Consider the following 25,268-nt stretch of genomic DNA (forward strand, 5'->3'; position numbering starts at 1 on the left):
GCAATAAAAACCCCAGAGAGTTCTCCAAATCCCGAAGCGGTGGGTCTCTGGGGACCCCCAGGGGTCCTGGAGGGTGTTCCTGATAAGGTCCCCAGCGGAAATTGTTCATATAGCATCAAAATCATCTACATATAATGCAATGCATTATGAAAAATCTTGAAAAGTTGTGAACAATTTGGAATAATTATGAAAATGTTTAACGCCACAAATCTTCTCTTATGGGGTTCCCTGGCACAAAACCTTTTCAAATGGGAGAGAACCATAGGGGGAGAACCACTGAAATGTAACCACTCTGTAATGCAGCCATCTGGTGGTAACTTGTGGTGATGACAGGAAAGTTGGGAAGAGGAAAAAGTTACTGGAGACCTAAAGACAGCTCTAAAAGATGGGACAGATGAGACCACACCACACCACACCAAGTGAATTTTCATTATAAACTGACTGAATCAAGTCAGTTGCCTGTAGCTAAGTACTGTTGGTCCTAGGGTGCAATAGAGCATGGGTGCAATAAAGCATGGCTGACATCTAGTGGTACATGCACTGTTAGCACAGGCCCTGGTCCCAGTACAGTGGGTCAAACCAAACGAGGTGGAAACCGACAGTGGTGTAGTAGTAAGTACTCAAGTACTGCACTTGATGCGACGCATTGTGACTTTGTAGATCGGCTATTTTCAAACGATTTTTTATACATTTTGAATCTGTGAAATGGGACAGTCTGCATAATGGGTAGCCTACTTTTACTTTTGGTACTTTAAGTATATTTTGATGCCAATACTTTTGTACTCAAAAGTATTGGCTTTTCAAAATATTTTCAAAATATACTCAAGTATATTTTGAATTCTGGACTTTTTCTTGTAACAGAGTATTTCTACATTGCAGTATTGATACTTTTATTTAAGTAAATACATTTAGTACTTTTACTGCCACTGCCAGGGACCCAGACCCCATAAGACAAGATTTGTCAACAACATTAGTCACAATTTTGCAGATCTGCTATTTTTGAAGAGACAAAAAATAAAATGGGGAACCATTTCTCATGTTGCTGGGGAACCCCTGGAACCACGTCAAGGACCCCTGGGGGTCCCTACCGGTCCTGCCCTCCGTGGAACCCACTTTGTGAACCAGATCAGTAATTGTATACCTGCTTTTATCCAGAGTGGCCACCGGAGGCGGTGTTCCCATAATGTCTTCTTCAAGTCTTGTAAACCGGTATACGTCACGCTCAGTGTTGCCATGTCTGCTTATTATAAGCGACTTTGGACTTCTTTTTGTAAAGTTGCTAGTTGTGTTTTTTTGGGCTTGTTTCTAAAGTGTAGTTGCTTTTTGGGCTTGTTTCCTAATGTTGTTTAAACCAGTGGTTCTCAAACATTGTCAAGTCAAGGACCCCCAAATTCATATGTATTTGTATTTATAATAGACCCCCCCATCTGAAAAATGTTTTGTGCCAGGGACCCCATACCAGATTTGTGTTCAAATGTTTTTTAGTTTTGTTATATATATATGCAAAAAAATCCACCCTTTTTGAACATAGCAGATATACAAGCTCACAAAATCATGCGTCGCGTTTTCATAGACATGGTTGCTTATTTCGCTCACAAAACCTGGCAACACAAGACGTCACTATCCTCTTCCGGCCCTGGTGGCGGGGTGCTGCATGATGTCCACACGTGTTGTCATCTGTGAGTGAGACGCAACGAGGATTTATATACCGAAACATTCAAAAGGAGTAATTTCGGGACTAACGGATGTATACCTACAGTCAATAATGGATTATTGGAGCTTTTTTTTGTTGTTGTCATAAGTAAGCGTGTCACAAATGAACTCGTATGAGAAACGTGTTCCTGTATGAAGCAGGACGGTGGGCATGTTGTTGTGACATGTCCTGACTAGAGGAAGTCAAGTGGAAGTTATAAGAGGATGTAATATGTCTCCGTAATTAAAATATATAATATAACGTCATATCATGTCACCGTTATAAACCCCGGTTTTGGATACTTAACATCAACTTTATCAAGATGGATTGTGCATTCCCACATCAACTTTTCCCGACCTACTGTAACTCCGGGCCGCCGAACGGAGTGTTCAGACACACCGTGGATGGATGGGGACGATACGACCAGGCTGCTGCTGTGTCCACTAAGGTAACTATAATGAACCACACTGAACAGTAACGCACACACCTGCCACTAGATCAGGGGTTCTCAAACTTTTTCGCATCAAGGACCCCCAAATTGACAAATATTAGCCCAGGGACCCCCATTTGAAAAGATATGCCAGGGACTCAACCATTTAAATTTCTTGGGGGTCCCAATCTACACTGTATCATCATCATCAGTGTTCATTTAACTCTGAGAGTGTACAAATGGAACCAAATGGATTTGTACACTCTCAGAGTTACAGACATATAAGGGTCAATTTGGTTGCTAACTTAATTTGGCTGGGGACCCCCTGGAACCCCCTCCAGGACCACTGGTGGTCCGCGGACCACCGGTTGAAAACCCCTGCACTAGATAACAATAAACACACCATGCACCACTCACTCACTCACTCACTCACTCACTCACTCACTGTAAAGTAAATCAGTTGCACTCTGATCCGGGGACCCCAAGGCAAGCAATGGTTCCTTCCATCCTCCAGGGTTCCCAAGCATTGGATCACAAGACTGTCATCATGTCATGTGTCAGGGCTAAGGGGTCCCAAGCTACATTGTTTGTAGTTGGGAACGAAATGGACCCTTTACAGGTCTGCAAATCTGTAGCCCTGAAACATGACTGTCATATCATGACAGTCATGGCGGAACTTCAACCTGGTTTTGGCACTTTCTTCATTTACAACCCATACATCTACATGAACGTTTAGATTTCAAATATAAAGTGCTGACCCCACGGCCATTGATGTAACAAGTTGAAACGGGTGGGTCTTAGTACCCGTACACCCTCAATCAGCCCAGGTAATGACAATCACAACCTTTAACTGGGAGAGTAGACAATTTGATACTACAAATGGGATATACAGGTCCAGTGGATACATGGTTACAAACTGTGTTTTAACAAATATCAATGTGTTGATTTTATTCTGGACTACATGTAAAGGACCTAACGTTGAGACATTGAGATAAACATGAATTTAATACACCCTCACTTCATGTCGGTAATGTATGCAATATTTATTATTTGGGTCTCTTTGTGATACTATTAAAGAACAGCAGGGTCTGTGGTATATTGTCAGTATTTCAGGGTTTGCTCTTGTCTTTGCAGGATGGGTCCAGTCAACTTGCTGACTGGAAATTCACAACCAGCCATCAGTTCAGAGGAGAAACATGGCTCCCAACAGAGCCTGTACCAGTGCCTCTAATGTCTCCTAAAACCGGTACGTTTTTTGTTTTGTTTTTACGACAGGAATGTTTAGTGATTAGTATGCCGTAGTTTTATTCCTCACTGTAGCTGTATTTGCACTGTTACTGTAATAAGTATGTTTGAACTGACCTCACTGCAATCTAATGCTATGCCAGATATGGTGTGATAGATGTGGGCTATGATATAGGGCTCGGCAATTAACCGAAAATATATCCGAACCAATATTTAGAACCAATAACTAACTCAATCTTGCGCATGGAGGTTAATTGATTAATCAAAGAGCAGATTTTTTATATAAATATTGTTTTTATTCCTTTATATATCAACAAATCAATACAACAAAATACTAATAGATTTGTCATAATAGACTTAATGGATTAGTCTGATTAACCACTTAACCTGATATTATACTTAGTTTTTTTGTGGCAAGATTGTTATCTTCATAGAGGCCAGCACTTTATGGCTTCTTCTTGTTGCATGACTACTCTCTCTCATATCCATTTTCTCACAGGTTTGACATGCCCTTCAGTTTCCCCAGGAGACATGGACTTCATACACCATGTGAGTTCATTCATTCATTACTTCATTCAGTACTTGTGAAAGGAACACAGGGCAGGGCAAATGTCACTGAAACCAATCTTACTCCAATTGGCCAAACGGGAGCGCTATAGCAATTGTTTGAAAATGAAAACTTTAAACAGGCATAAATCATGCCTCGTTTGGCCGACCGCCATAAAACTTGCTTACACACGTGCCTTGACTCATGAGGAACACAAATCAATGTTCCATCCATAACAAACATTATGTATTATGTCTGAATTCTACAGGCAAATCACTTGGAGCTACATTCTATGTAAGGAAGAAGCTGTTAAACTAGTTGCCAAGTTTCTTATTTATTAGGGGCTCTGCATAACCTGTAGCAGTGCTGGTCTGCAAAAGTTGCACAGAATGTATCTTTGGTCAGTGACTTGCCCTGTATTGGTAGTGATCATATACTGTACATACAGTATGATTGATTATATCTGATCAGATATAAATGCTTGTCGGTACAGACATACAGGGCAAGATGACCTACAAAACCAACTGGCTGCATTCCAGTCAGAAAAAGCATCATCAGCACTCTGCGTAAGTGAGACAGGACATAATGTTAACCCATTTAAACCGGGAAAGCATCTGTGTCCTTTTAGATTTTTAGCAATACTAGACCATACCCGTGGGGGGATATGTGCACATGATCTGGCAACCCGGGACCCAGCGAACACAAAAACGTGAATAAACAGTAATCGGAAAACAGGCTTCGCTGTTAGGTGCACATGGTAAGGGTCAATGGCTGTGTGCAAATTCAGATCAATTGCTCCAGCCACTGAGGAGAACCGGGCAGAACAATTTTGGCCTCACCACCACGACACCATGCACCCACTACAGAGGTTTTTCAAATTATAGGAGGATAGCAACACATTTTTCTCAGATTTTTTTGGGGGGAAAAATCTTGAAATTATTTCGAACAAGTCACTCTATTCAACTGACATTTTGTGAATTTGGTCACAGCAGCACCAGCGTGTTTGTTAAGCATGATAAAACAAGTGAGCACAATGAATGTGTGCTTACCAGACGCAGACAATTCTCCCTCTCACTAGTTAATTTGCAAGTGTTGTATCATGCGCAGTAGCTTTGGATATCCACACACGGCAATAACATACTACTACTCCAACTGGGTCCTGCGTTGGATGTCACTCTGTTATGTAGGCTGTATATTGCTATGACAATAATATTGTGCTGCCAGCGTGAGTTGTCAAGTGACCGATGAGCTGGCTGGCAGGTTAGGACAAAAGGGGTTTGGATGAATGGGTTTCTATTGTATGTACACATTTTACACATGTTGAACCCCTTGGGTTTAATTTGAAATCAGAGATGTTGTGTGTCACCCTACCTGATATTTCTGACCTGTCAAGAGTTGTAAGTTTATTATTACATTCTTTTCTAGATGCAGAACTTTTACTTGGAAAACTATGAGGATGCTTTTTACTCCACAAGCCAATTGTTGGGAGAGCACTTATTCTTCCGTGACAAAGAGGTAAGAAACGGCAACAACATTTTTAGCTAAGAGAACATTAAAATAGTATTTGTGTAGTTGAGGGGGCAGGGAATCAAAACTACCCCCCGCCTCTATGGGAGATTTTCAAGGCACACCAAAGCCTGTTCTTAAGAGTACATAAAAAATGCATGTAACAGTCCCAGTAAACAACATATGATTATCAGAGAACTTATATTCAATGCTTTATGTTTAAAAGTGAGCATTTAAAGGGCGACGTCCCCCATTTTCAACCTATCTTCATGTAATTGGTCCTCACTAATGCTCATGATAATATGGTTCCATTTTTGTGTACTCAGTCTGTGTCTCAGAGGAGGGCTGTGGACAGTTCCGAAATAAAAACTGCAGGCTTTCTATTCCTGGAAAGATAGCATGCTATAATGGAAGCCATTGTTCTCAATAAAAATAAAAAAGTGAAATCTTGTTTGAAAAAAACGAAAAACCTGCTTAACTATGATGTCACTGGTAGGCGGGGTTATTAACGGTCCACATCCCTCCTCTGAGACACAGGCTGAGTGGAAAAAAATGGTACCATATCATGAGCATTAGTGAGGATCAATTATATGAAGATAGATAGGTTGAAAATGGGTGAAGTCGTCCTTTAACTAAAAGTATTTTTTCATTACTGGGTGTTGTTGACTCAATTCTGTGACCCAGTAGACAGATAGATGACAACCATTTGTCTCTCCCAGAGAATGAAAAGCCTGAGGAAAGCTGTTGTAGAACATTTAACCTCTCATTTCTTTCTTAAAGAAGCACTTCACCGATTTTCAAACTTATCTCTAGTACCTGCATTTGGGAAAACTGTGAAATTGGCTGAAAGATCAGTTTTTCTTCTATCCGCCAAACATATATCGACGATTGTGGTGGACAGGAAAACTGTAGGTTGTAGTTTCGCTTAAATCTCTATTCTCCACCTGTCTCAGTCTGTACTGTAGTAGTCAGTGGGCAGATTTTGTGCACACATATAAAGTAGTCAACCATGGTTGGGTGTGCATGTGCAGGCAGCATTGCCTTCGTGTTTGAAGGTGCTTATTCAAGTTATTTGCATGCACTCGGAACTAGGTGCGCTGGACTGCTGACATGCATTTGAACTCTGCACTGAACTTCTCACATGCACTTGATCTGAAAATTGAGTGCACTGCACTGCAGGCAAGATGTGCCTGTGTGTGTATGGTGATATTGGAGACACGGATACAAGTTCAAAGGGAATAAAAATTGTAAAAGAGCAATACAAATGAGTAGAATCTGTACAGACCATAAAACTGTGATTCTGTACAATGTGCCACCATTTTAAAGTCTTATGGCCTGAGGATAGAATGTGTCGCTTGCTCCGGTTCCATTTACCAGACAGTAACAAAGTCTGTTGACCATAAATAGCTGCACTCCAGCATTAGAAACATACTAGACTACATTCATGTTGGTCAGCTAGCCTAACAGAAAACAGCTGACTGCAGTGTTGAGTTACTGCACAGTAAAATCCTTAGTGTTAACCACTTAAACCCTATATACTTGGTTGACCGGGGTCCCCCAGGGCTCTATACTTGGTACACTTCTTTTTTCGCCTCTGTGCTGAATCGCTTAATCTCGAATTTGGCCGATCTATAAGTGCACAACATAGATCTGCTATTTTTGGCTGAATGTTAGCCCCAGAATATGGACAATAGGGTTCTTGTGGTTAACCACAGGGTCCATTTGTGATCTCACAGTGGTTGGAAAGATAGTGCATTCACATCCAAGTGTGCCAGGTATAGGACAAACGATGCATAAAATAAAAGTACGGTCGGCACAGTGGCCAAATAAGCTCCTCTGTTTATGACAGTTCAACGTTTCGATCACACGCGGATCTTCATCAGGAATTTGAATCGAAACGTTTAATTATAATAAACAGTGGAGCTTATTTGGCCACTGGCCAGTGTGCAGGCCTTACTTTTATTCTATTGGCCTATGGTGCCATGATGATTTTATAGTATACTGTATGATACCTAATGCAATGAGTGATGTCATTCTTGAGTGTGACCTGAATATCTGTTTTCACTTTAAGGACACAAGACAGGTTAGAGATGCAAAAAAGCAAGCAAACATGTGGAGGACCAACCGTTTCATGGAAAGACTGCCATATAAGACGTAATAAGCATTATTATAATTTTTAGATAGAATGAATGTCATTATGAATGAAAGAGTGTGCCATGTTAACAGATCTTTTATTATATGAATGTCTTCTCGTCATTATTGATCTAGTTAAGTGAATTTTGGAATATTGTGAATAGTGATTCTGCATAGTTAGATGAAACTTTGTTTATGAAATGTCAGTTATTTTTGTTGGTGTCATTCAATACAATTTATCCCAATAACGAGGCAGATAAAGATGTTTCACAGTATACCAATTTGGCAGTAATCTTCTACTTATAGATGGCAACCAACCCCTTGATACGGTGCTCAAATTCAAGTAAATGGTAAATAGTCCAACAGTACAATGAGGAACAACATAGTACTGGCATGGGTGATGGTCAACGTAATTCTATTATCCAAGAAAGGTGTGACTTTATGGTTTGGATGCGCTGGGGGGCCCATTGCTGAGGATATTGCAATGGGCCCCCAAATCATTGGCAAAACACCAAGATTGTAATAATGATAACATAAATATAATGAAAACAATTCATGTAAAAAAAAAAGTCATGGTATTTTTTCTTTGAAATATTGAAAAACGAGTATTCATTGTGGTGCCGATAGATGGGAACTTAAAAGCATACTACGTATTAGTTCCATTGATCGAACATTAAAATATGCTCTGGAAATGCACACGGCCCACTTAACATGTTAACTTGTCAGATGGCTGGGCCGTGATCCGGAAAATGATTGGAAACACTGCTTTTATAGCTCAACTTTCTATTTCTATTTCTGCATTTTAAAATGTGTCAATCCCTTGTTCCTCCTTCCAGATGTGAGTACAGTTACTTTAACGACTCTATGATCTCCTACGGCAACTTGTTGTACGACGTCGTCGCCGACGTCCCAGTTGATCTCCTCGCCAACCTAGTTGAAGAGGAGCTCAATCAGCACAGGGACAAACTGCAGTTGAATGAGCAAACCATAGGGGGCGCGCTAGCGTACATCCCCTTCACACAGGGCAGCACAGGAGGCTCCCAACATGGCTGTCTCCTCTACCCCGGGAAAGAATCCTTCAGCCTGCTCAGTATCCTTTTGATTCATTTTTGACACTCAAGGAGCCACAAACAGATGCATGTTCTATCTGTATTTTTATTTCCTGGCTCCTAGAGCCGCTCCTCATACGTATGTATTAAAGCAGTGGATCTCAAAACGTTTTGGTCAGGTACCCCCAAATTGATATGACGTGTTGTGAGCTTGTAGATGGGCTGGTTTTGAATAGGGCTGGTTAAAACCTATGATCTGAATAGTGAATCTTAGACATTCTCTAAATTGTAATTGTGAAATGAAGCTCTTAAAATGTTCCTTATTTTGTTGGGGACCTCCCGTAACCTCCTCAAGGATCCCTGGGGGTCGCCAGACCCCAATTTCAGAGCCATCGTGTTAAAGGATAACATCGGTGCTTTTTAAAATTTCGGTTCATACAGCATCATGAAAATTATGAGCGCTACAAGCATACAAAACTATACTTAATAATGGCTAGTTAGATAAAAGTCACGCAACAAGTAGACATACTAATGTGTTGTCAGACTAGTATCACTTTTGTGACTAGTGTCAGTTTGCACAATAGCTGGTCTAGCTCCTTGACGCAGTACCACAGAGTTCCACAAGGTGGTGATGGAGGTCCAGGAAGGGAAGCCTGCCCATCTGGACACAACCAGCAACAAACCACTCTGTTTCCAACTCAAAGGACCCATCAGACAGATCTCCTCTGCCTCCCTGCTGAACCAACGTGAGTGTAACCCGACTCATATCGCATTGGCACAGCCTCTTGGTTTAAACTCTCTCCATAGTTATCTCATGTATCTCATCTCGGAAAGATGGCAGCATTTTAATTTTGCTTCTTTTAAAAAAAATGTATGATATTTTCACAATCAATGAGTAACCGTGTTAAATTATCATGATCTCTTGGTGAACGTTTTATCTCCTGGGTTAAGTTGCTTTATTCATCTCCGCTGGCTTCGGTTAGGACAAACAATGTTCAATCTGAGTATTTCCGTCTTCACCGCTCCACCAGACAGGGCTGTCCCCTGAGTCCGTTGTTATTCGCAATCGCCATCGAACCACTTTCGATAGCACTTAGGGCTAACCCGCTCATCACTGGTATAGTTAGATATGGTTGCGAGTTGAAGGTTTCACTTTATGCTGATGATCTCCTCTTGTATATTTCTAACTTACCCGTTTCGGTCCCTGCTGCCCTGGCTACTCTTAAATCTTTTGGTCAAATATCAGGGTACAAATTGAACCTGGATAAAAGTGAAATATTTCCCATCAATAATGAGGCTAGGAACTACTCACTACATGACTTTCCCTTTAGAATTGCTCAGGATGGGTTTACCTATCTCGGAATCCATGTCTCGCGGGAATATGAGGATCTCCATAAGACAAATTTTGCTCCCTTACTGACAAGAGTCAAAGCGGACTTCGATCGGTGGTCCTTACTTAATCTATCTCTTGCGGCACGGATCAATTCGGTTAAGATGAATATTCTCCCTCGGTTCTCCTATCTGTTTCAATGTATTCCCCTTTTTCTCCCCCAGACCTTCTTCAGTAAATTGGATGGCATGATCTCCGAGTTTATCTGGGATAAGAAAGTGCCGAGGTTGCGTAAACAATACCTACAAAGACCCAAGTATCTTGGAGGAATGGCTCTACCCAATTTCGGGGTGTATTATTGGTCTGCCAATATCCGAATTCTCAAATATTGGATCCAATATGAAGCCTTTGATCCCCCCCCAACGTGGCTGGTCATGGAGTCAAACTCGGCTGGACCCGTAACATTGTGTGCTTTAGCACATTCCCCTATTCTTTCCTCTACCTCTCCATACACTAAGAGTGTTATTGTTAAAAAATCTTTAAAAATTTGGCTCCAATTTAGACGCCACTTTGGTCTACAGTCTTTCTCTACTCGTTCCCCAGTGGCAGCAAACCATGTTTTTCATCCCTCTCTGGTGGACGGTGCTTTCTCAATGTGGTCAGGCTTGGGCATTCGTGCTTTCAAAGACTTATATGTTGATAATGTTTTTGCATCCTTCCAGCAACTTCTGGACAAATATTCAATCCCCAGACAACATTTTTTCAGATATTTGCAGGTCCGTAGCTTTGTGCAAAGAACATTTCCCACATTTCCCAATCTACCTGCTGACTCTGTTTTAGACATTTTTTTAACTCCGTTACCATCTTTGAAGGGTGCAATCTCATGTATTTATGATGACATTTGTTGTCTACGGCCTGAAAACTTGAACTCTATAAAAGCTCGTTGGGAGGGGGACCTGGGGGAGGAAATAACAGATGAGGTTTGGGATGCGATTCTGCTACGAGTACATGGGTCTTCTATTTGTGCGAGACATGCTCTCATTCAATGTAAGCTTTTACACCGTGTCTATTATACCAAAGACCGATTGTCAAGGATCTATAATACTGTTTCTCCTGATTGTGATAGATGTCATCAATCTCCGGCAGACCTCATCCATATGTTCTGGCTTTGCCCATCTATACACAAGTATTGGACAGAGGTCTTCCAGTCCTTATCTGGGATAGTGGGGAGAACGGTGGAGCCTACTCCTTTAGGTGCGCTGTTTGGGGTTTTCCCCTCACTGCCCTCCCTCTCTAAATTGGAGAAGGATGCTCTGGCCTTTGTTACTTTATTGGCTCGGAGACTCATTCTAATTAATTGGAAATCACCTACTTCCCCCTCTCACACTCATTGGTTGAGAGACATCTTGTATTGTCTAAAACTGGAAAAAATAAGACTCTCATTGAATGGCTCCTCCAGTAGGTTTGAGAAAGTATGGGGTCCATTCTTTCAATTTGTCCGGAATTTGAATCCATCTTTGATCAGAGATACGGATATATGAGGTCTGGTGGAGCATTTATGTCGGGTTTGCTGTGGCGGGGGTGTGGTGCTGTAAAACAGATTTTGGATGTGATATGGATATGTATTGTTTGACTGGTGTTTTTGTTCTAGTTCTGTTTGTGTTTGTTTTTGTTTTTGTCTTGTTCGGTCCGTGTTTGTTTATATATCCTTTTATATGTATATATATGTTGTATTAATTTTGTGTCTTTAATTTTATGTTTTCATGTCTTGGGGTGATAATGTAATCCGTATTGATCTTTTTTATTTTATTGGTTGCTTTAAAAAGCTTTTCTGTACCTTGCTATATATGCCTTTAATGCTGAAATCTGCTATGGAAAAACCCAATAAACAAAGTTTAAAAAAAAAAAAAATTATCATGATCTCAATATTGACTAAAATCCTCGTGATTATAATTTTTGCCATACACGAGCAGCTCAGAAGAGAAGATATGTTAAAATACTGTACATCCTCCGGGTCAACTTACTGTAAAAAGTTTCTGTATTGAACTTTAAATACATTCAAACACAATCACATTCATTACCTGCCTCCACATCAACAGTTTAGAAATGAATGTGATGTAGCCTTACTAGCCTATAATGATTATAAAATGTGGTATGTTTGCAACTAGCCCTGAAATGTTGCCATTTTGATTATTGAAACAGATGAGAGGTTACTCAGTACGAGGTTACTATTTTTTTCACTAAATACTTTGTTACTCTTACTCAAGTAAGTATTTGGATGACAAATTTTTACTTCTACTTGAGTCTTATTATTCTAAAGTAACAATACTACCTGAGTGTGGTTTTCTGCAACTTTACCTACCTCTGGTTGCGGCCCTAGTTGAAATAACGGCATGCCTGGTTTGGGTTTTGTCTTTCATGCAGATTGTGTTGGTGTGCGGTCAGACTACCTGTGTGGGGTCTGGAGGCTGGATGAGACGATGACACCAAGTCTACTGAAGGTGGTGGAGACCAGAGAGCCAGCTTCCTGCATCAACGTCAGGTAGGACTGGTTGGACTGTATAGAGGTGGATTGATGGGTAGATATATGGATAGATTGATTATTTTATGATAGATATATAGACATACAGAAACACTGTAAAATGGATGGAAGTATGGATTGATATAAATATTAATCAATGAATGGATTGCTGATTGAATGAAGGCAGATGACGCAGATCAGTTGATTGGTGTTACGAATGAATATATAAGTTAATTAACCATTGTGGCGTGTTTATTTTGTCAGTCCCCATGTCCTGGGTGAGGTTCTGGTGGCAAGTTACAGTGGAGCAGCTCATCTCTGGACTGTCGGCAAAGGGTGAGGAAGGCTAATAACTTCATAGAAGTATTTATGGCAATACTTCTCAAGACAAATTAATAAAAGAAATGTTGAAGCTGCAATTTATAGTTTCCACATTTTGCATACATTACATTGTTGCTTAAAAAGCTTGCACACTGCAGCTTTAAAATCTATTCTCCATTGTGAAACTTTGTGTGAAGTTACAGGGATGAAAATGTGAATATGTGGAGTGATGCTAGTCTAGACAAAAATTGTGATATCCATCAACACATCTTTTGCTATGGAGACGAGACATTGAGAAGTCAAAATTGATATTGGAATATATTTAAAAAACGGGCTAAAGGGTTCTTTTTTTTCCATTTCCTGAAAAGTAACGGTGTTGGATAGGGGTGTGCCGATATATCGTCCCGCGATATATCGCGATACGTTTTCGCGACGATATGTATCGTTTTGGGGAAAAAAAATATCGTTTTTGAAAAAAAAAAAAAATTTTTTTTTTTTTTTTTTTTTTTTTTTACAATCATAATAATCAGGCATGCAAACGTCCCCGAAGTGAAAAGAGTGACAACATGTTTTTTTTTCGGGTCAGGTGTCATACTATTTGGATTCAAAACGGCTATTGTAGCTGAAAAGCTACAAGTTTGCATGTCTGAATAATGCAAAAACAGAATTATTTGTTTGCATTTTCTTTTTTTCTCCTCCATATATTTTCATAATAAAAAAAGTGCGTATCGTATCGTATCGAAATCGTATCGAAGTTGTGAGCCAAATATCGTATCGTATCGTTTGGTGAAATTAGTGTATCGGCACACCCCTAGTGTTGGACATACAAGGTTTCCTCCCGACAGCGACGTTATGCCATGGCTAACTTGCCCAAAGTGATCAATACAGATGATGCTCTCTCCTGTCAGGATGCAGAAAGTCAGAGAGGAGGACAGCAACCTGTACTTCAACGCCCAGTCAACATGGCGATGGTGTGATTTCTCGGGCCACCCCAGAGTGATGGTGTACGCAGACAGGACAGGAGCGGAGCTCACAGACATCAGGGTAAGGCAACATGGGGGCAGCTGTGGAGTGCGCTTGTGGTCAGAAGGTTCCCGGGTCCATCCCCTGGAATTGGCAGGACAAATGTGGATGGGAAAATGAATGAGCAACACACACCCCTCCCTCAATTCCAGTGTTTCCGTTAGCCGGCATTTTGTAGCCATTACAGTTTCAGGTACAGAATTTCAATTGGCTGAAAAAGTATTTAATTATTATTTTCATTATTATTAGGCTATTAATCACTGAAACCCTGTCATAGCCAAAACAATGGATTGCAGAAAAATAATTACTGTGATTACAAACATAAGACAGGTTACAGGGTTAAATGTTTTAGTCAAAAGTCAGGTTACTTATTGTGGATATGATGGCTACATATTCAGACACGCACACATTAGAAAAACAAAAAAATAATGCCCTCTTTACATGCCCAAATAGCGATTGGACAAAGGTCATCTCATACTCAGTCATGTTTTTCTTAACCTCATTAAGACCATACTTTTAATTGGGTAAGTTCAGCATATTGCAAACTGGTTTGTTACTGATACTTGTAGTCCATACCCAGGGATGTGCGCACCCAATGTATTTGCAGACTTTGGGTTATGTGTACTCAGTATATGCTTAGTTGACACTTTGGGAGAGGAGGCGGCCACTGTCATGTGCATGGAATGCATTGCATTGTTATTGCTGACCATCCCTAAACAACGTTGTAGTAGTCATTCATTGTGGCCTACCTTTCATATTGAAATTGAAAGAGAGATAGAGAGCAATGTGCACGGCAGTGCATGTCATTGACACGTTGCAACTCGTGTTTGTTCTCTCCCTATCCATGATCTGTTCACGTCATGTGACACAAGATGTCAAATTTTCAGTATTCAGTATTCCTCACGGTCTGCATAATGCTAATGGTCAATGCACGTGTGCAAGTTTAGATCAATTGCTCAACCCACTGAGGAGAACCATGCAAGACAGAGAGTGTGACTGACTTTCCTTAATTATATGTAGGATAACAAGGCTAGTTATTCTTCGTTTTGTCTAGGACCCTCTGTGATTTATTTTATGTTCTTTTTTTTTCTTCAAGTTAGTTTAAATGAAAACAATCAGTGCACTTGATAAGTTCTCTCCCTGTCCATCCTCCCTGCAGACTAGCCCCTTGTCCAGTCACACTCTGTTCCGTGTGGGTCAGGGTCCAGACTGTAAGAGTGGGGAGAGAGTCATCAACACCAAATACCTGGGAGACACGCATACCTTCCATCACCTCGTTACCACACAGGTACAAACACACACACACACACACACCTTTCACCTCCTAGTTACCCCACACATACTGTACACACACACACACACACACACACACACACACACACACACACACACACACCCCATCCACCACCATCTCTCTGCCACCACCTGTCTCGTGGTTTTTCCTCTACCACTGTCTTCGACTCACTCCAATTCACCTCCTACGACCCCCATCTTTCTCCTTCTCATATATCAGTCCTCGTCTGCTCTCAACCTTCTTTCTCTCTCTCGCTGCGTCTTCCCCTCTCTTTTCCTTCTCCCTGTGTCCCCTCTCCGAATACCTCCCTCTTTCTCCCTGCTTTCACTCTCCCCTTTTACTCTCTATACTATTTCATCCTTTTTGCCTCACTTCTCTCTTCCCTCTCTCTCCCGTCATTCCCCTCCTTCTAATAATAATAATAATACATTTTATTTATAACGCACTTTACATTCTCACGAATCTCAGAGTGCTCCTGTACATATCTTCCCCCTTCACCTTTCCTTTTTGACCCCCCGCTCTCTCTGTCTTTCTCTCTCTCTAGTTCTCAGCTTACATCCTGGATGAGCGTGTCCCTGGCGTGCCCATGTTGAAGTGGGAACACATGATGGAGTACCCGCCCGTGTTTGGTCATGTCCTCCCTGGCTCCTCCTCTTCCTCTGTGCTGGGAGGAGCCAGCACCACCAAGGTTGTGCTGGGTTCTCAGACCTCGCAGGACCTCACCCTGCTCCAGTATTCAGGTAGATGTTACTGTAGATGTGTTTAACATCTACCACGCCAGTGTCCCTTGTGAATTAATGAATACGTTTTTCAGAGGCGGAGTGACTGTCCGTGTGTGTGTGTATGTTTTGGAAATCACAAGTAGTCAGGGAAATGTGTATATTTAAAGGGACGTTGTGTAATTTCTGTCCAGATGGTGCTTGTTTTCACTTGTTCAACTGACTGGAACCAATACTATAATATTTCTACATGTTAATAGCATACAATAACATGATGGAAATATCTAGAGCAATACCTTTTAAGACAGGAACCCCTTTTGGGGTTGTTGTTGCTGTGTACAGTATATAGCAACATAACGTTTTTGTAATTTTTGAATAAATATTATAAGTTTAAAACTTGGGTCAGGATTTAGAAGGCGTTATTAAAGTCAGCCTCAGGTCTAAATGGGTTAAGATAATTTCCTCAACACATTGTACCATATACTTTGAGCTAGACCTTTTGACATTTTTAAGATTCCAGAGATGTCAAGGGTGAATCCTGGGTAAGCAGGATCTTTCAGTTAGCAATATTGTGGCCCAAAAATAACACTACACTTAAAAAGGAAATGCAGTGAAATAAAACAAAATGCAAATGGAGAGGCCTGTTATTGGCAGTGGATGAAGTAGGATGCCAACTTGCCTGTAATCACAAACAAGGATAGAAATGACATATTTCCCACATAAATACATGCATGTATAGTGACATTCTTAAATATGTTTTTAAGAAGTCACTCCCCACATCGTTATTGAGGTATAGTGTTTGGGATGGGAATAACTTGGGTTTCCACAGGTTTAGAACAACCATTGTGTGTTGTCTGTTTTTCAGTTTGTTTCATACATCCCATGCAGATCTAGAAAGTGTGAAAATGGATTGCAAAAGTATGCACGGAAACTACTATGCAGCTTAAGAATAAATAAGTACTATATCGTCGCTGCCGGGCAGACACCTTGTATCTCCATATTTCAAATTTTAGTGTTTTTTCTTAAATTCAATAGTGTCACACAAAAGTAGTGAAAATAGCAGATCTACAAGCTCACAATGCGTCGCATCGAGCTTGTTGGTCAGCTAGTTTCACTATTTTATATTATTTTTTGGACATGCATGGTTTCTACCCAACAGCGACAATATATTATATAACAAAAAGCATAAATTATAATAGAGATGATGGTGCTTGCTATAACTAGTTAGACTGAATTCTTCTTTCCTTATTTAATTATCAACCGTTCAACGTGTGACTCTGAAAGTCACATATTGACATAATGTCACTAAGCTCAGACTGAAGCACAGAAATAGGTGTGACTGCATTCTTAACCCGATTAAGAATATTGTGAAGTGACATTTATTTAAGATCATTTCTGTTTGCAATAGGGAAAGGGTGTGGGGAGGGATGGATGGATGGATAGTCAGAGAGATGGATAGATGCGTGAAATTGAAATAAATAGATGTAAGTGGATTGATTGACTAACTGGGGACACGGTTATCTTTATGTCCCCAGTATGTTCCCAAATTTCCCATTATAACCCAGTACGGCTCGTCTACCTCCCCAGTACTTTCCCATTATATCCACAGCATGTCCCCGTTATATCACCTATACATTCTCATAACGTCCCCAGTGCTTCCAGCACTGTACAGACAAAATGACATGCAAGAAGAACATGTTCACACATTCGTGACACATTGACATATATCACAGCACTGGGTCGACTTCCAGTCTGTTTCATAACCACTGAAACTGATCTGAGTTCAGGCGGTCTTTCATTGCCTGGGATTGTTAGTATGGTATTTAAACATGTTTTACATGCTTGAAATGCTAATAGGGAGAGTAGATGCTGAACACATGCTGAACTTGGAGTTGTAAAATGTATTCAACAATTCCTTATTATTATTATTAACCACTTGAACCCCAGGATCCATATTCTGGGGGGAACACAAGACAAAAATAGCAGATTTTAACATCTGCTATTTTTACAATTTGCTTTACACAAGATAAAAATGACAGTAACATGATGTGGAATAAATAAAACATAGAAATGTAAATATTTAATAAACAATACATCAAATAAAAACAAATAAATGGCATAAAAAGGCAAGAAAAAACAATGGACAAATGTGAATCATAAGACTTTGCATAACCATTCTACCATTTAATCAGGTCAGGTCAGGTTTTAAAACAGAAGTTGACCCCAAGTGCTTTGCATTCAAAACAACATCATGTAGACCTCAACATTGGAGACCACAGTTTAGTCAATCAGTAACAGAACCTCTTGACCTTGTACCATAGACTGATTTGCTGAGCAGGGCTACATAAGCCACTTGCCACAGAGTATATAATGCAGTGTACTAGTTCAAGTATATTAAGTAATAGCTCTTCAGGGCCCGACCGATATATCGGTGTTGCCAATATATGATTGATTTCAAGATATAGCTTCTTTTTTTGTGTGCGCGCAAAATGTCGGTCAAAACATCAGTCATCGGTCGCCTTGGGCTCTCCAAAATCGTGATAGCCATCTGACCCAAATGTCTGGCATCGGCCGGGCCCTATAGCTCTTCCATAAGAAGAACAAGTAATAACCTCTTGGCACGCCAGGGCCTCAAGCCGCCTGAGGTGTACCATTAACAACCTATCAATCATCTATAAGTCTACCCCCTCCCTCCCCTCCTCTTCTTTCTGATATAACTTATGATTATTTTAAGGTATTTCTGTGTTGTCTAGACAGGACAGCGGAGAGAGAGAAGACTGATTTGTGACAGGCACCTACAGTAGGCCGCAATAAAAACCAGGACACCCTTCATATTTGGGTTTAGGTGGTTTGGTGCCTTAAAGCACATCGACACTTTAGTAGAGGTTTGGGTTGTGTAGTTAGTTATGTTGCCGTGCTGTAACTCCAAACATTGGCAAGATATCTCTGTTTCTCCATTGATTAGACATTGATCATCCAAAATAGTCTCCTCATTGACACTCTTTTAGCACATAAATAAATGCAAGCAAAGCAGATTCTGCCATTATATATTATCACAAAACCTAGTACAGTATTTTGCCATTTGTATCAGGAAGAAGACCTGGATCCAGATCTGGGTCTTCAAACGGTAAAAACGGAGCCATAGTACTGGGTTTTGTGATATTATATATTGCATTTGTTTAGGAGCTAAAACAGTGACTTTGAGAGTTGTTTCAGTGTGCAATGTAAGTTCAATGGAGAAATGAAGCAAGATTATTTTGAGTTACATCATGGCAAGGTAATTACACAACCCAAACCTCTACCAAAGTGTCATTACTCTTAAACTGGGTGCCCATTTCTCTCTAACCCTTCTCCTAACCATCGTATATATAGTTAGTTTTAAAATATTCATAGGAATGTTAATGAATGTTTGTGTGTGCGTGAGAAAGACTATTTTTTCTTTTCTGTATCCGTCTCTAAATTCTGAGGATTAAAACGCAATAAAATGAATGACAAAATGTGTGTGTGTTGTAGGTGGCAGAGCTGAGGCCTGTGTTGGTGTTGGTCCTCCCCAGACGTTACTCAGACCCAGGGACAGTCTAAAACATCTGCCTGTTCAAATCCCTCATCGCCTGCAGGCAGCCCGCACCAGAATATCCCAGCCTGCTGCAGGTATGGATAGTTGTTTGATTATTGTTGTTTATGAATGCTGTCATTAATACATGAGTATTTACAAGACATCTGAGCAGGTGCATGAATGTGCATTGCTTTTTCCTCTGGTTGTAATGTATACTAACCCAGAAAGGTTATCTATTGCTAGGTCTGACATGCATCCAGAAGAATGGTGGTGGTGGAAGTGGTGGTGTGGATTGCATCTGGGTTCTTCAGCTGACCGAAGCGGGAGACATTTTCTACCAAATCCTTGAACAACAACAACATGAGAACGACATGCCACGGCCATTACAGGAAGAGTCAGTACAGCCTCAATCAGGAGGAATAAACCAGTCTCCAAAAAAGCAACACCCACAGCCAGCAGCTCAGACAGACACCTCCGCGTTTCAGAGAAATCAAACCGTCAAAGAAAGAACACTACTGTTGCAGGACGGGAAGCCTAATTCTGAAATGCAGCAGTTGGTAGCGAACACGTCTAGCGATGAGGATATAATTGGGCCAAGTCAGTTTCAGAGTTTTGTGCCTGAAACTCAAGAGTGTGAACACCCACAGTTACCATCACTTGTAATGGACATGAGCAGACAAGTGAGGGGAATGAGGAGATTGTCAGGGTCTTCCTCTGAGGGTTCACAGGGTGAAGGCCCTCGACGCCGCCTCCTGGCCAGCTGGGGCCTAGAGGTGGTCGTCAATGAAGAACGTGACGAACATGACGACTGCGACGAGAATCTTTTGCCAGCTTCGCAATCGACTGATAAAGACATTGGTGTCGGAACACAGGAAACTGTCCTTTTCGTTCACCCTGAGGAGGAAAACACAGATGGTTGCGTTGATGTTGAACGCACCGACCCACCAAGTCCGTCGGTACAACTCAGCGATGGTGCCCTTGCCGCATGGAAACGGTGGCTACAAAAACTGATGATGAAGACTCGCGTGAAAAGGCAGCTGAAAACGCAACCCCTGAACAAACGTCCCCAGACCTACCGCACGGTCCCAACCAGAAAACTTCCTCGGCACCTCCACGGCAACCAGAGCAGAGATGCCACTGAGGAGCAGCGTGTGGCGAGCTTGAGGCAAGACATAAGGGAGAGCATGGCGAAGGGGTCAGTCTTGGTTAAGGGCAGCACTGCTGAGCTGGTACCCCTGCCCAACCCGGTGGACACAGAGGTGTGGATGGATGATCTCAGCGAGCGACTGACCGTCTCCTGGAAGGGGGAGGAGGAGTATGACAAGTGGTGGCAAGAGAACCTGGGAATGAACAAGGAGGCAAAAATGGATACGCTGAGGAATAAAAGAAGGAGGCAGAAGGAGGAGAGGAGGAGGAGGAGGGCAGCCTCCGGTACATCGGAATTGTCCGCGAGCTTCTCAAGTGCTTCCGGCTGGTCCTCCTCCGCGACCGGGGTTGACGGATGGTGCGACATTGACCTGGACAGCAGCACTGGTGGATTCTTGTCCGAGCAGGACTTTATATCCCAGCAGGAGTTTATGTCACAGTCCAGCACGTTGGCAACACATCTTTCCAACACATTGGCTGGTATGTCAGAAAGGCAGGAAGATGGAAAACAAGGTCAACAGCAGCAGCTGGATGCAAGGACTGTCCACGTTCGCTCTCCTGACCGGCCCGTGGAACAGTCAAAGCTTTCGTATCAGGAGAATTTGGACTCTTTGGCTCCATCCCAGGTAAGATGGAACGCACAGACACACAAATTCTTATCCCACTTAATTGCCACAAGTATACTCACCTGCTAGGTGATCCTCTCTATTTCATGTCATCCAATCATGGCTACTTGATATTACTAATACACGATCAATCGGTGATATAAGATTCAATCAGCAGAAGTCTATCACCTGCGAATGCTTCTTTTACCATGTACTATATACAGGACATATACATGTACACACACATGCACGTCATAATTATTGATTTACACTGGCACTGAAATATCTCAGGTGATCAGATGGATTGGTCATGAGCAATTCAGTCATCCTTATTTGAATGACAGTCCAGGTGTATATACATCCAAGATGCGCTGGGGGCAGATTGAAATCTGATTGCTAAAACCACCTCAGGAAGTGGATACATTTGACCATATTAATAATAAAATGTAAAGTCAGTGCATCTCACATGCAGTAGAATAAATACACTACAGCTACTACGTGAAAGGAAATAACACTGTAAATACAATTAACTACTTGTACACCTAGATTAAAAGATGACTAAACCTGTAATTTAAACTAGCAGGGACTTTTTTTTATTACTTGGATCAGTGACTCTCAACCTTTTCATCTTCAAGGACCCCAGGTTGATATGCATTAAGCCACGGAATCCCATTTAATACGATCCATCTCTGGAACTCCAATCTACACTTAACTATAACATCCACAGTGTTCTTTTAAAGTTACAGACCTGTAAATGTCCATTTGGTTCCTAACTATCAATCATTTAGCTGGGGACCCTCTGGAAACCCCTCAAGGACCCGACATTGAGAACCACTGACTTAGATGATAGTTGGCACTGTATGGAACACACTGTGTGTGACTTACCTTCTTCCAAAAGGATGTAGAGTATGTACAATTGAGTGCAGACATCTACATTTTGAGTAGGAAACACATCCGATAGCAGTGCATTCAAGTGTGTATGTACCCAGAATGCACTGTGTAAATGTGTAAATATAAACTGGCTGAATAATATCTGGACACTACTTAAATGAGACGTGTGGTATTGTCAGGTATAAATAGGGCTAATGTTCTATTTTGTTTGTACCCAGGAGGAATCCAGAGAGCCACAGAATGTTACTGTGGATAACGTTACGACTACTAACATCGATTCAGCGATCCCTGACCGTTCCGCCACCCCCGCCCTGCGACCCTCCACTCCCTCCACCCCTGCCCTGTGTCCCTCCACCCCCGCCACCCCCGTCCTGCGGCCCTCTACCCCCTCCACCCCCGCCACGCGGCCCTCCACCCCCGCCATTCGGCCCTCCACCCCTGCCCTGCGGCCCTCCTCTCCCCTTGACTCCCAAAACACACTGCCGTCGACGACGCAGACTCCCATACCCAGAATGGGATTCTCTCAGCCCACTGTTCTTCCATCTTTTTCTTTGCAATCTCCCAAGGGGGTTAGGGTGAATCTATCACAGTTACAGACACCCAAGAGGAAGAAGTCACGCATGGGATTTTGAATTTTCTCTCCTTTTTTCCCCACTTTTGGAGGGAGTTATTTTGTGGCATCAATCAACGGTTGCGGAATTACCAAAGGTGAAGGTGGGGTATAGATGGTGGGGTTGATGTGACATGCTAGCATGGGACGACACCTCAGGACGGTGTGGGTGCACCTGACCGTGGTATTCAAATGGTAAGAACAGAACATGGGAATTACCGGTAACCATTTGCATCCTGGAGTCCCTGTTTTGGTAAGATTTTCCACATCTTCCCAAACGTTCTAAAATGGTTCTTCTCGTCTTAACGGGTTACAAAGGGACTGTGTCCCTGTGAAGAACTTCAGACAAATTGGATTGATTGTGATTCTGAATGGATTTCTTCATAACATTTTGCTGCATTACTGGAAATGGACACAGAAAACAGTGGTGATACACATTGTTCTCATTGAATGGGAAGTGACAAAAGGAATTACCTCAGGACAAATAACAGGAACTATTTTCCCATTTTTTTTATGGGTTTTTCATTTGACTAATTCCAGAACTTTTCAAGACCTTGAAATTACAAATTTCAAGACTCTTCCAAACTTTACTATTTGTAATATTGACCTGCAATTCGGGATGAACTTTTTTTTTTTTTTTTTTTTTTACAGCAGTTGGAATTTTCCAGTGCCTTTGTCTCCCTAAGAGGACTTTTCTCAAATGTTAATGACTGAGGTTATACTGATTGGAGCTGCTTGGAAATCTTGGGCCATAATGTTATTCTGGACCCCCAATATGAAACGATGGGTCTATCAGGGCTCCTGGATTCAACTCTTATCGTCACTCCTGATGCTAACCTACTGTACCAGGCGTGGGTCTTCCTCATCTCCCTTTGTGAAGCTTGTTCTTCAGCCAAACTTGGTGTCTCGCCCTTATAAAAAGATATGTTGTTGAAGAATGGTAAGAACAACACACTGTCTGATGGCGGCAAGTCCCATTTATTACCATTTGTTTGTTTTGCTGTTTACATTCTGTGTTTGTGTGAGTTAAAGGTAGGGTAAGTGATTTGCATTGGTTAAAATAAGTGTTAAATAGCTCTATATTCTGATAGTACTCATTGTTATAGAGTGTTTGTTCAGTATTAGGAGTCTCCTTGTCTCTCCACCTCTTTATTAAACAGAAAATGCATTTTCGTTTCAGTTTCATTTCCAATTTTATCCAACCAGGACAGAGAACTCAATCAGGATACAGATTAAACAAGTGAAATTGGAAGTGATGACACTAAGAAATGAGCAGACAAAATTGGAACTGGAACACTATACAAATTAGGCTTAAAAATGGGTACTTTCTCCTGATTGGCTGAGATTTTGACACCTACCGAAAAATGTATTTTCTGTTTATTAAAGAGCTGGAGAGACATGGAGACTCCTGTTACTGAACAAACACGCTATGGCAATGATTACTATCAAAATATAGTATTTTAACCTTTTAACAAAATACTTTTTGTTTTAACCCAAAAATATCACTTACCCTAACTTATTTGTGTATGCATTTATGAAGTGTTGAATGTTCTGGCTTTTCTGACATTGAGTGTAGACTGAATTAGACATGAGGCTGCTTTCCATTGATCATAAGATGTATTTTTTTGTCCCATTGATTGATTTTGATTTGCTGGCCTAAATAGTGTAGTTTGTCGTCTTCACACAAAACTAAAGAAAAGGCATTCACCAAAATAACTCTTCCAGATACTAAATTGTTTAAAACAAAGACAGGGAAGCCGTTTAAAAAATAGTTTTTTTTATAAGATTTTTTTTTCATACAGTTGACAAAAATGAATAAATACGTTATCTACAAAGAGCTATTCACAGTATTTTTTTTACATTATGTACAGTTTTACATATTTTTATATAAACATTTTTTACATTTTGTAAAGTTTTTTAGCTTTTTTTGTGACTCACGGTCAACATGTTATTCCATACAACAATTCCATACAACATTCCCGCTTAAGAGCTCTAAACACCAAAAGGTTAACGCTACATCCTAAATTGGCATTTTGTTAAACGTTTTTACAAGACTCATACATACATCCACACACTTAACGTTTCGGATCAGAACACCATGCAAACAATCAGAGATTTGCTCCTTAAGTTTTAATCATAGGGCTTAAGCCTCATTTATACTTTGTCATACAACAGTGTCGCTCACAGAAAATAGCCCATATACCTGGTTGCAATACTTGCGAGCTTGTAGATGGGCTATGTTTGGCGAGTGACTCCGTCATACAACGGGGTATAAATTAAACGCTATACTTGAAAGGGATACCTGGACGTTTTTAGATGTTTAGAAAATGTGCCTCCATGTTCAGAATACATACTGAATATTCCAACAGGGCAGAACTCATTATCAAACACAAATTTCAAATTACATTGAGGAAACGAGCAAAAATCAAAATACTGTAACGTCAAAGAAGCTCTTCTCTTAACAGGCACCAACTACCGTCCTTTCAGCCATCCAATGATATAACACTTAATATGAAACTAAACAAACCTGTGCAAATTACAGTCGGGAAGAAGAAAAACCCTGACATGATTTTTTAAAAAAAACAACAGTCTTGTTTTACAACAGTCAAAACGACAGCGTTCTGTTAAAGAAATTATATAGATCTTTTG

The 25,268-nt window shown here is 41.0% G+C and overlaps 2 protein-coding genes across 2 annotated transcripts in view; one reads left to right on the top strand and one right to left on the bottom strand.

The window, feature by feature from the left end:
• LOC311037031 (replication protein A 32 kDa subunit-like) overlaps positions 1–25,268 on the bottom strand; it is a 469,874-nt gene that overhangs the window by 15,737 nt on the left and 428,869 nt on the right. The window lies entirely within an intron of this gene.
• taf1c (TATA-box binding protein associated factor, RNA polymerase I subunit C) lies at positions 1,646–24,966 on the top strand. The gene is made up of 15 exons (XM_084047629.1): positions 1,646–2,141; positions 3,258–3,369; positions 3,868–3,917; positions 5,341–5,430; positions 7,493–7,575; positions 8,391–8,644; positions 9,218–9,349; positions 12,358–12,475; positions 12,719–12,790; positions 13,684–13,819; positions 14,958–15,086; positions 15,637–15,832; positions 19,325–19,462; positions 19,611–21,139; positions 22,228–24,966. Exons 1-15 carry the CDS (start codon positions 2,016–2,018, stop codon positions 22,639–22,641), a joined length of 3,579 nt encoding a protein of 1,192 aa, XP_083903755.1. The 5' UTR covers positions 1,646–2,015; the 3' UTR covers positions 22,642–24,966.

This window comes from Gymnoscopelus microlampas (genome assembly GCF_963454915.1).
Source record: "Gymnoscopelus microlampas genome assembly, chromosome: 21".
Classification (NCBI taxonomy): Eukaryota; Metazoa; Chordata; class Actinopteri; order Myctophiformes; family Myctophidae; genus Gymnoscopelus; species Gymnoscopelus microlampas.

Excerpts from the sequence above, each read along its gene's own strand:
- taf1c (XM_084047629.1), top strand. The coding sequence starts at position 2,016 with ATGGATTGTGCATTCCCACATCAACTTTTCCCGACCTACTGTAACTCC. Across the intron at positions 15,833-19,324 it reads CACCCTGCTCCAGTATTCAG|GTGGCAGAGCTGAGGCCTGT; the intron begins GTAGATGTTACT and ends TGTGTGTTGTAG. Across the intron at positions 21,140-22,227 it reads ACTCTTTGGCTCCATCCCAG|GAGGAATCCAGAGAGCCACA; the intron begins GTAAGATGGAAC and ends GTTTGTACCCAG.